The 12329-nt window shown below is 38.6% G+C and overlaps 2 protein-coding genes across 2 annotated transcripts; one reads left to right on the top strand and one right to left on the bottom strand.

Moving 5' to 3' along the window:
* LOC135472590 (methionine aminopeptidase 1D, mitochondrial-like) lies at window positions 1-6802 on the bottom strand. Its single transcript, XM_064752149.1, has 7 exons — window positions 6745-6802; window positions 5647-5948; window positions 4937-5128; window positions 4398-4561; window positions 4156-4253; window positions 3733-3780; window positions 1-930 (listed from the first exon to the last, which is right to left on the bottom strand). Exons 1-7 carry the CDS (start codon window positions 6755-6757, stop codon window positions 788-790), a joined length of 960 nt encoding a protein of 319 aa, XP_064608219.1. The 5' UTR covers window positions 6758-6802; the 3' UTR covers window positions 1-787.
* A 178-nt stretch (window positions 6803-6980) lies between these two features.
* On the top strand, window positions 6981-11818 carry LOC135473142 (protein canopy homolog 2-like). The gene is made up of 6 exons (XM_064752976.1): window positions 6981-7103; window positions 7900-8001; window positions 8548-8663; window positions 9090-9287; window positions 9975-10080; window positions 10310-11818. Exons 2-6 carry the CDS (start codon window positions 7902-7904, stop codon window positions 10510-10512), a joined length of 723 nt encoding a protein of 240 aa, XP_064609046.1. The 5' UTR covers window positions 6981-7103; window positions 7900-7901; the 3' UTR covers window positions 10513-11818.
* The last annotated feature ends 511 nt before the right edge of the window (window positions 11819-12329 follow it).

Below are 12329 nucleotides of genomic sequence, written 5' to 3'. Positions count from 1 at the left end.
TAACCACTTGGCTATACAAATGAACTGCAGACAGCTTTAACAAGAAGGTGGTCACAAAAAATAAATCATCTGCTGAAAATCCAATAGAGAAGTGACTTTCAGCGAGAAGAGCACATTCATTTAGCCTAGTAACGGATTTCTTCAAGTAGAGTAGTTGGAACTCACAAAACATCAGTAAGTACAATAAAGAACAACCCTAAATATAACAGTTGAACAAATAAGCACAAGATAAGTTAAGTTACATTAGGTTCAATTAAGAAAACAATCAAAAATGCTTATGTACATATCATGTATATGTAATCTCAAAATCATCAACAACTGTTTTGATAAAAAAAAGACTTGTCCACACATATATACACACCTCTAGACCGTCACACATCAAAAATGTCAAACAACAAGTCATTCATTCAGCACACTTAACACTCACTGACTAGCATATTGGATGGTCCGTGTAAAAGGCTTTAGACTTTGCTCTGGTATTGAGGATGGTATGTCCACACGACACTGCGTACACAGCTTATATTGATGATATCAGGATTCCAGAGCCACAACTTTGCTCAAACAGATAGGCTCTACCCAAGATTATCAATCCTGCTCCTGAGACATCATAGCTTTCAAAATCCTCCTTCGTCGTCAATATAAGATTCTCACACTCAAATGATCACCTAGTAGGCTCAGGTTTGTGATGAGATGGATATTACGTGAAAAGTGAGTTCATCAGTTCTGGAGCTCAGTTGATTTACAAAAGTATGCATGAGTCGTGGAGCGCTCATTACCTCTGATCAAACTAAGCAGTCAGGATTTCTGAGCCATCCTTGGTGATCAATATGGTATGCTCAAACTGAGCTGATCGACTCTGATCTACAGACATGGCAGTCCATCCATCCTCTAGGATACAGATTTTCCCTCCACCAGCTGAAATCACAGGCTCTGAAAAAAAACAAAAAAACACCTCACTCACAATAACAGACAGCAAGAGATAAGAGAAGAATCTTTGGAACAACACAGATGATTCAACTAGATAATAAATCAAATGTTCACCCTAGAGTGGAGTAATGAACTTAAATGAGACGTATTTTAATAGTCAGATTAACAATGAAACTATAATTGCAACCCAGCATCATTTAGTCATGGGGCCTCAGTGGTAAGAGTGACAGTGCGGCGCTATAACCCAGAATCCTTATACCAATCCAGTCGCTGTTAGTTCAAGTCCAACTTATGCTGGCTTGCTCTACTGTCATACGTGAGGTGTGCCAGCTACCTGCAGAATTTCATGGGTTTCTCCCAGGCTCTGCCCAGTTTTATTTCACCATAATACTGACTGCCATCGTATAAGTGAAATATACAGTGTAAAACACCAATCAAATAAATATATGAACTATTTAGTCACAAACTCTATGAAAGCCTCTTTGTTTCTATATCTTGGTGTTATAGTAGCAGTATGTATGATATGTCGCCAAGTGCTCACTCTATACTGTTTCAATGGTTCCCTGCATGATGTCTCCAATATATCATGGCTAAGTTTATAATACTATATGTAATTGTCAAAGATACACAGTTGTAAGATTCGTGTAGAATATACAGTCACGGAAAAAATTATTAGACCACCCTTGCTTTCTCCCATTTCTTGTTCATTTTAAAACCTTGCACAACTGAAGGAACATTTGTTTGGGCAAAGAAAGTGATGAAAACAGAAATAGTTCATAAGGGTTTTATTTAAGAGGTGATATCTATCAGTTCTCTATGACTTTATTGACAATGACCAAAATCACTTAAGTTCATACATCTGTAGATGTGGCAACTGTATTCTCAAAAACATGTTGGCTTTTCATTTTTTCTCCTGTCTCCTAGTCACGTAGTCACATGACTCTCAGTCTCACACGGGAGTTAGTACTTGATTGCATGCCCATTGTTTTTGATGACTGCAGCCATGCGCCTTGGCATGCTCTCCACCAGTTTGTTACATTGCCCTGCGGTCACAGCAGCACATTCCTGTTGCAAAAATTCGAACAAATTTGCTTTGTTTTTGGGCTTGTGGTTCTCCATTTTGAACTTGATAATATTCCACAGGTTTTCAATTGGATTCAGATCAGGTGACTGAGCAGGCCAATTCATGGTTCGAATGTTCCGGTTCTCTATCCAGGTTTTAACTGACCTTGCCGTGTGGCAAGGGGCATTGTCTTGTTGGAAAATCCAGTCATTCGAGCCAGGAAAGAGTTTAGCAGCTGATGGAAGAAGACTGTTTTCAAGAGTAGCTCTGTATGTGACTTGGTTCATTCTCCCTTCACACAACTGCATCTGTCCTGTTCCACCCATACTGAAACAACCCCAGATCATCACTGATCCACCCCTATGCTTTACAGTAGGAGCAAGGCAATCTGGTTTGTAGGCTTCCCCAGGCTTCCTCCTAACCAGTAAGTTGGCTAGAGTAGGCATCAACTCAAAATTGGATTCATCATTGAAGAGAACTTTGGCCCAATCATCAACAGTCCAATTCTTGTGATCCCTCGCAAAACGCAAGCGGGCCTTCCGCTGCCTCTTGTTGATGAAGGGCTTCTTCCGTGCCCTGTGCGACTTTAGACCAGCTTCAAGAAGTCGGTTTCGAACTGTTCTTGCTGAACAAGTCACATTTGTTGACAATGCCCACTCATTTCTAAGGTCTCTGGAGGTCTGACGACGATTCTTGATACAGGACCGGATGAGTGCTCGGTCATCTCGTGGGGTAGAAAGACGTTTCCTGCCTCGACCAGCTAGCAGTTTTGTAGTACCATGTTCGGCTTGCTTTTTCTTGGTGTAATGAACTGCTGTCTTAGAGATCTTCAGTTTTTTGGCCACTTGTCGCTCGCTCAATCCAGTATCCAGCTGTGCCAAGATGGCTGCCTTTCTGGCTCCACATAATTCTTTCGTTTTAGGCATTATGAGGGCTGACAACTACCGAGTTGTGCTGTGTCTTAATATATAAACAAGAGACCCCTATTTATGTAAGCCTACATGTAAACAGGAAACCACTCTTTATGTAAGTCTGCATGTAAATGGAAAGCATGAAATTGCCTCGCATACACCCTAGGAATACAACTGACCTTAAAGCATATCAAATACGACAAAGTATTATGGAATCAGCTGGATTTTTGTCGTATTCATTGTAATCTTCGGTTAATACACCTTTAGGGTTGCCAGGCATTAAAATGAACAAGAAACCAAAGAAAATATGAGTGGTCTAATAATTTTTTCCATGACTGTACATGTACTTCACCATCTTATGTCCAGCCTGGGATATGGCATGTCCTACACACCTCAACCAACCCCTTAAAGGAGGACTTACAGGCAGGTAATTTGAGCCTCCCTTCCAAATTTGTTTTTTTTGTTCATTTCCTTGGCATTTCATTTCACTTTCATCATACTTTGGTCATAAGAAGACTGTGTTGTCTCATCACAACAACAATGCACAATGGACAGTGTGGTCATATTGCGTCCAATGCACAATGAACAGTGTGGATTGTATGTACAATGTACACTTCATAATGGACAGTGTGGTGATATAGAGTACAGCATATCAAGAACTCTGTAGTTCAGCCTGAGGGATGCACAATATATGTGTATATAAAGACGCACAAGGAGCTGTTTGTAGATACAATATGACACCTGAAATGTCTGAGGCCTTTAGGCTTGTCTACACAGATTAATAAGTAACGACTGCTGCTAATCAAGCACCTCCAGGCATTCATCACTCACCCACAGTAAAGGTCATTCCTTCCTTCATCACTGCACTGTCCTCATGAGCTATCAGAAGCAACAAAAATGCATTTTCTTAGCTGGAATATTTCAGAGGTGTTCAACTTGTTACAAAATAAACAAAATGAGCATATTGATTGTATTACACTGTCTTCAATATGTGCTTCTGTTAAATTCAGTGATGTTTATTGAAAACGAAGACATCTTTAAATAAATACACCCACATTACTTTTTCATTTCAAAGGATACAGCACTTCAAATGTAACACCAAAATCTGCTGAAAACAACCATTTATTTTGTGTAAAATCGAGACTATGCCACATCTTCCATTTGCTCACCAGAGTTGCCTCCCTTAAAATGGTGCATTGTCAAATTGGGTGGATATAATTTCAAGCATTAATAGCACAAACTACAGCTACTCACCTACATGAATGATGTCAGGAGGGCCATGGAAGTACTGGCCTATACCATGACCACAGAACATGGACATCACAGTAAAGCCCCGAGTCTCAGCAATTTCACTGTCAAGGCAGAATTACAAAACCATGAACTATCCAACAAAAAGCAGGTCTGTAACATGAATCAGATAATAAACTGTCGGTCCATGTGTCTGCACATAGCTAACACCTGACAAATCAATTAAATACATGCACATGAATATGTACCTGATTTTGCATCCAATGTCAGAAAATCGGGCACCATCCTTACATACAGAAATGGCTTCATCTCTACATTTCCGGGCAATATTAACCAATCGTCTTCCTCCCTCATCTACATTACCCACACAGAAAGTTTCAGAACAGTCGCCATGGTAGCCATTGTAAAACACCTGACAATACAACAGAAAATAGCACATAACCAGAGAAGCCAACACTAAAAAATTTTAAAAACAAGATGAAACAGAAAATGTTCAGTTGGCACAAATCGGACTGGTTTAATAATACCTTTACAACAAATACATAGTCCTGCAAGTACATCAGTGCGGTATGTCTTCAGCGCCATATAAAAAAAATAGGATCTGGTTTAGCTCTCAGAAAATATTCAAAATGTTGAGCACCACATATCAGAAAACCTTACCTGTATATGTACATCTAATGCAGTATTAAACAAATTATTCAGGATTAAAATTATACTTTTATACAGGCTGTTACAAAAACCCTCAGGACTGGCTGGTCATTATGTCTTACAGCGGAATCACACTTACTGTAACATCAATGTTGATGATGTCTCCGTCTTCCAGTCGTCTGCTGTCTGGTATGCCATGACAAGCCACATTGTTCACAGAGGTACAGACAGACTTAGGGAAGCCGTGGTAGTTCAGAGGGGACGGATAGGCCTTGTGTGAGATACATAGGTCATGGACAAGTTCATCTATCTCGTCTGTGGTCACACCCACCTGTGGGACAAAGGGACATTTAGTTAGCCTGTACAGAAAAGTTCATAAACACGTGACATTCACAACTCCTCTTAATGTGCTGTCCCTTGATGAAAATTAAATTACTCCTTAACGGCTGAAGTGTACTTTCATTACATTACTTAACGTTTAAACGTTCTACACCATCTTCAGCTACGTGTTGCTTTTCTCACTTGATAACAATTAAGACTAATACTGATCATGAAGTCAAACTGATTTTTAGAAATTACCTGCCACAAGTAAAATTGACAGAATTTAAATTTCAAAAATGTATAACAATAGTTTAGTTTCACAGGTTAACAAAACTCTGGAAAGAATTTTTTTTTTTTGTATTTCATGGAGATAATTATGCACCACTTATTTTTAAGTTAATATTGTAATTTATTTATTTCTTTAATATATGTTTGAAGATTTTTTTTACAAACAAAAAAATGGTCAGTTTACAAACATATAACAGGTTTGTTCCAAAAATGTGTCAAGTAAATGCAACTACATCATACCTTCACAGCTTCACCAGCGATGGTTAAAATGTGCCTTGCCAATGAGCAAGATGTCCTCAAGGTTTCAATCTGTTCACTAGTCTTAATCTCTATATCTGTCCTAGGTTCCTCGGAGTAGCCTGAGCTGGCATAGTTAGGCTTGGGAACACTGTCAGGGACAGCCCTCTGGGGACTGACCTCACACTCCCAGGGTCGTAACAAGGAATAGTGGACTCTACCAGCTTTACCCCTCACAACACCACTCCTGTACGTTTCTCTCAACAGTGCACTTTTTACTGATGACAACACACTATAAGTGATACCTGTTCACGGTATGAAAAGATAACAATTGATTTATTTCATATCAATCACAATGACATGATGATTAGTATTATTTTACTTACTGTATTTCACCTAATGTTTACCTTTTTTTCAAGTTTTTTGCTGAAGTCTGACTGATTTGGCCATCTTGTAGGGCCACTCATGAAGTTATATTGATTTCTTATCAGACAAACTCATGTGTAGGTATCAAACGTATCATTCTAAGGTTTTATTGTGTTTCTTAAAGCACATTTTTGCAGGTTAAGCTTTCGGGTGAAATAAATCATTCCGTAACGCAGGAAAATCTGACAAGCCCGGAGAAACCAGGCCATGTGTTTCCCTGTTCAGCTATATATAGAGGGGAGGGGAGCAAAATCAATTTGGAACTCACTTGGGAGAGCAACTTTATGCCATAACCGGTACAGCAGCGAACACAAGGCTAGAAATAACAGTATCCCCCTACCCTCCGCCCTTCCACATATGCATGTATAACGTCACTGAAGCTGCAGTTAAAATATAGAGGAATGTATGGAGGAAAATACATTCAGCTTCGTCATGAGACGAAAGTATATTTCATACACCCACAGAATAAGTTCAGCCTTCGCCGGTAGGTAACGCACAAGCCACGTACAACATTGCACGTCCAGTTTTCGACACAAAACTTGACTTCAAAGGACTCAGAAATCCACCATGAACATGGATAAAAATTCATCAATACTTGTAGGACATGTAAAGTCCAAAAAAACCCCCAATCCTTCCATTCATTACTGAGGATGTCATTTGATTTAGCCGGTATACCTCTAAAAATCATTTTTGTCTTCTGCTAGATTTGAAGTTCATCGAGCCCCTTCCATCATTTCCAAACTAATGACCAATATGAGGCAGCATTCAGAGGTTATCATATGCAATATTTGAATAATCACGGCATATTTTTTCTGCTGTAATTCGGTGAAAGTTACTTAGTATAATATCGTATTACTCTGCTCATTTCACTCGGTGTGTGTATATTGTTTAGTGGTGTAAGCGGCCGGTGGCAAACGACACGCGTGGCTGTCAACCACTGGCCGGCGTGGGCAACACATCTTCGAGCCGATAATCTGAAAAGCGGTAGTAGGGATTAAAATTTCCAAGCCGGACCAGCCAAAATTCAATCACAGGTAAGATGTCATCGTCACTAATCTGCGCTAAAACGACAAATTCGATCAGCCACAACCAAATAATCTTTGACTGGATTTTTACCGGTTCTGTAGAGATGGGCCCTACAAATTGCAGTAAGAGTTTTGACTGTGTTCTGGCTTGGCACTAGACACTAGTGTGATATTGTATAGATTCCGTACACAAATCTGGAATATAGATCACTTAAAATACGTACCTGTCTGTTTACAAGTGCCACAGATGTTGCTGTCAACAGTGAGCAAGTGCACATTTATTTCATTAACATGTCGGCGCATTTTTCAGAGCTGTTTTGTTTTTGTTTGTTTTGTTGTTTTTTTTTTTACTTCTCTTTAGTCTTTACTGCATGTACTTCGTCTAATACCAGGTAGGGGCTTACATATCTGGTTTTTGTTCTTGACACTCAAAATTCCGCCACAGATAAATTGAACACTGCAGGCAATGTACAGGCTATCTCAGGCAGTTGGAATTGGAATTTATCCAGTTTCCACTATAGGTTCATCCTTGTGTGGGTTTACTAGTGATGACACATGGGAACACCTACCTAGAACTGATAGCTGTGATGACTGTGACTACGGACAGACAGATTATTTGGTGCCCAGCAGTAGTATACTGAAGCCAGCAAGGGAAGTACACAGGTGTTCAAGGTAAGCTAATGGAACAAGACAGGGCTGTGATAGTATACATAATCACAGCCCCACAGAGCTGTGCAGGTCTACAGGCCTGAGTAAACAATTCTTGAGTATGCAGCATCAAATTCTTCAAACTTTTGTTTTACAGAGATGAGTGTAGCAGTTGAACTGGTTGTTTTGGTACTTTTCTGCTTTCTGAATGTACTGGGACATGTTGAAGGAGGGGAGATTAAGAATCTGAAATGTCAAGGTAAGATTTAGTAGTCATATCTGATTAAATGTCCATTTGGCCAGATACATCGGTATATACATGTAACTTACATGTCCAAAACAATTGACAGTAAAATGTATCTGCAAAATTTCAAGAAAAAAACATATATTACACACCTGTCTTCTGTGTGTAAAAGTAATTTTCATACATATATGAAGTTTAGAAACTACCAAATTCAGTCATTCTGTATTTCATATTATGGGAGAATACTGTATTTCACCTTAGTTTAGCTTGTAAAAATGCTCTGTCAGAAGCACATAAACCTTAAGACGATAGTTTTGATGCCAATAAATAAGTTTTTCTAATATAAAAAAAATACAATAATACTCAAACTTCAAACTCTTAAGGGGCCCTATAAGGTGCATGAATCTATGAGAATCGAGCAAAATGTGTCATTTGAAATAGGCTAAACTTCAGGTGAAGTACTGTACATCATAACATTTGTATTGATAAAAAAAAAAAAACAGTTTGGTACATGACTATACTAATGTTGGTTCATTTGTTTTCTGTTTTCCAATTTGCCAGTGTGCAGAGCTGTTGTAGATGAGACTATGTTTAGGATCAGTATAGTTGATCCAAAGAGAATGATTGAAGTGGGAAGTTTTCGTGTGGACAGTCACGGGAATCAAGCCAGATATGAGGTATTTGTCACAGGTGTCTATGGAATCCAAAATATGCAAATTTCATTGTAATTATTAGACAATATTAAATGTTGTAATTTAGTAAGCATAATGAACATTCAAAATTCTATACCTTATTTACAAAGCTTGAATGGATGATGTATTAGGGGAGATAATCAAAAGCGACCTTGCAGTCTCTGTTAGATTATCTCCCCTGCACCTACCTAGGTACAAAACTTTTGCCTTCAGAACCAATGGCTTGAATGAATGCTATGGCATGATGATGCAATGAGCAAGTTATGTGCAGAAAGGAACAGTCCTTTGGATAATTTCATGGTGCTGTGTTCTTTTAATATGTTTTGCTTTTTAAAAGTGAAAATGATATTTGACTGATTACTGGATTGCTTGTCACATAAACATATTTCTCTGTTCATTTTTTCTGCTGAGGTGCCTTATGCTGGGTCAGAGACTCACTTGACTGAACTGTTTGAGGAAGAGCTGTGTACTCACATGCACAACTATGGGGAGATAACTGACCAAGAAGGCAGGACCAGCATTGTGCGCATGTCTTCTAAAGAAGAGAAGCCTGTAAAACTGACAGGTGTAAAGATAGACGCAGACAGACAGAAGAAGTACCTGGCTGCTGTAAGTTCATACTTCAGTATTATGCCTACACAACCCTCCATGATACAGGCGGCCAAGCCACCATCCTAGCCATAGACATCAAAGCATTGACCAGTGAGTGCATGTTTAAATCCAACCAGCTTTAATATAGGAAAGGAATGGTTTCCTCCACACACACCCAGTTTTGCAGTATTTAAAATTGAAGTAAATTAAAAATAATGCATATATTACTTAAAAAACAAAATTTATTCTAAAAATATGTTTTCATAGAATGAAACAGAAAAGATTTGTTCATTTTAAGTACATGATGTAACCAATGGTGTCCTAAATGCATTGACCTTACATAAGGCAAAATATTTCTGTTGATGTTGGACAGAAACTGCGACTTACCCTGCAGCTGATGCCATATGTGTGTTTACTAGGTTATCCCTTTGTTGAGCTTTGAAAACTGACGTTGCTGAAGTGATTTGATCTTCATTGCTGAGTTCATAGGTTTTTTGCAGGATAAATTCATTACATGGTTGCTCTGTGAGAGGTGTAATCTGTAATATATAGAAATTAGCCCTAATACGGGATAGTATAAAGAATTATTCAGCACTAATTTACATGAAAATCTCTTAAATAAATGATCTGTTTTCACCATGACTGTAACAGAAAATTGAAAGACTGCTATAATTTGACATCATTTCTTTTTCTATGCCTTGACAGTGTGAGGAACTTTTAGAAGACCATGATGAAGAAATGATGGTTGTTTTTAAGAAGACAGACGTTCCTCAGTTTGTTGCTGAGCAGAAAGTTTGTGTGGATATTTCAGGTTAAGATTTCTGGTTGATTTTGCTGTTAAATAAATATTTTTATTCGCATTTTTGTATAACTCAGGACTTCAGAAACTTCAAAAACATCTATACAATATCAAGTTTAAGGTATCAGGCTCTTTAAGTCCAACTTTTTGAAATTTTCTTCAATTGTTTTTTTTCTTTACTGGTCTCCTTCAAAGAAAATAGAGATATGTATTGACATATGCCTTTATTTTGTTCATTTAGGATTTTGCACCCCGGAGGATTTGGTCCTTCCTATGCCCAGTCCGACCCTAGAGGAACAAGAAGCTGATGTTATAGAAGACCTGGAGAAAAGACTAGCAGAAACAGCCCCCAAAACACCTGAGCCAGTTAGAGAAGAAGATGATGAGGGACAGACAGATGGACAGACAGACACTCCAATAGAGGCAGAGAAAACAGAATTATGATGGCGGTCTGTAGGAATTATATTTATTAAACATGTTGAAGTGCTCATTGTCTCATCTTGTATAGTATAATACTGTACAAACATTGCCAGGGTTAACCAGGTTTTTATTTTGCTACCAGATTTTATTTCAGTGTAACCATAAAAAGACAAATGACTTAATACTTAATGACACATGTTACATGCGACTTATTGACTCAAATGTGACATCTGACTTACGAATTGACACAAGTGTGACGTGTGACTTACTAAGTTACACAAATATTACATATATTAATTTACTGATTGATAAAAATGTTACATGTACATGTAGCTTTGTACTGGGTGACATAAATGTTACATATGACATACTCACTGATACAAATGTTATGAGGGGCTCTACATTCTATGACACAAATGCCACATGTGGCTTTATTAAGTGACACAAATGTTAGAAGGCTAGATTTGTGTCATTCAAGTGCTATGGATTACTTACCGATTGACACAGATGTTAAATGTGGCTTATCAAAATGTGCACATGATTATTTGCAAAATTGAACGAGTGAGTTCAGCAAAGCATTGCGCTCTCAGTCCTATGTGAATGTAATGTGAAAGGCCTGGTTTTCTTTAGTTTCATCAACTTCACACTTATATGGTATTAATTGAATAATTTTTTTTACATATGAACACTGCACAAATATAACATTATGTTTTGAATATGTCCAAGTCTGAAAACATTTTTGGTTGAGATTTGATTATTTGTATCTCATGATGCTCTGGAAATAACAGCCTGAGTATAATCCATGTATTGAGCCAGTTAAATGAAAATAAAGTGCCTTTTGCCGTTATAGGCAGTTCGGTTTTATCTGCATCTTCCAGTGACTGAACATGTGGTATATTAGTTACTGTACATGCAGGCAATTGTACACTCACAGGTGGCTTTAACAGATGCGTTCTTGGTAAGTCCCAATGGAAAAGTGAATCATTTTGTAAAACACACATACCTTGGCAGAGCAAAAAGACAAAACGTTTGTGTGACACTGTTTTTTATGTGTTTCTACATTAGAAGTGGGGTAACTATTGGTGAAGGTGTTCAGGCTATGTGAGAATCTGGTACAGAACCATCTTAATACAGTGAGTTTTGCATTAACATCATGCTTAATGTGGATCAAGCTATTTTCACGGTGTAAGCTCATCACACCTCGTAAGGAATTTCACTACTTTGAGTGTACATATCTGCACCCACACTATTCTTTATCTTGGTGTTCATTTCTTCGCTTGTTTCGTCTTTATTTTCTTACACTTTCCAGATTTTATGAATAAAATTGCATTTGTAATCAAGTATTGTTTATTTGCTTTTGTAAATTGAATATATGTAAAATAATTCAGTAAACGCTATTACTGTTGACAAGAATACATGTGACTGTTCACGTGCAGCATGAGCCAGGGCCCTGGCCAATGGCAGAGGAGATTGACACGATGTCTTCCATTCCATGTACACGTGCAGCATGAGCCAGGGCCCTGGCCAATGGCAGAGGAGATTGCCACGGTGTCTTCCATTCCACCTACACGTGCAGCATGAGTCAGGGCTCTGGCCAATGGCAGAGGAGATTGCCACGATGTCTTCCATTCCACCTACACGTGCAGCATGAGCCAGGGCCCTGGCCAATGGCAGAGGAGATTGACATGATGTCTTCCATTCCACCTACACGTGCAGCATGAGCCAGGGCCCTGGCCAATGGCAGAGGAGATTGATACGATGTCTTCCATTCCACCTACACGTGCAGCATGAGCCAGGGCCCTGGCCAATGGCAGAGGAGATTGATACGATGTCTTCCATTC

The sequence above is a fragment of the Liolophura sinensis genome, chromosome 8 (genome assembly GCF_032854445.1).
Source record: "Liolophura sinensis isolate JHLJ2023 chromosome 8, CUHK_Ljap_v2, whole genome shotgun sequence".
NCBI classification, from domain to species: domain Eukaryota; kingdom Metazoa; phylum Mollusca; class Polyplacophora; order Chitonida; family Chitonidae; genus Liolophura; species Liolophura sinensis.
Note: the sequence above shows the minus strand (reverse complement) of the source record. Positions and strands in the feature narration are given on the sequence as shown.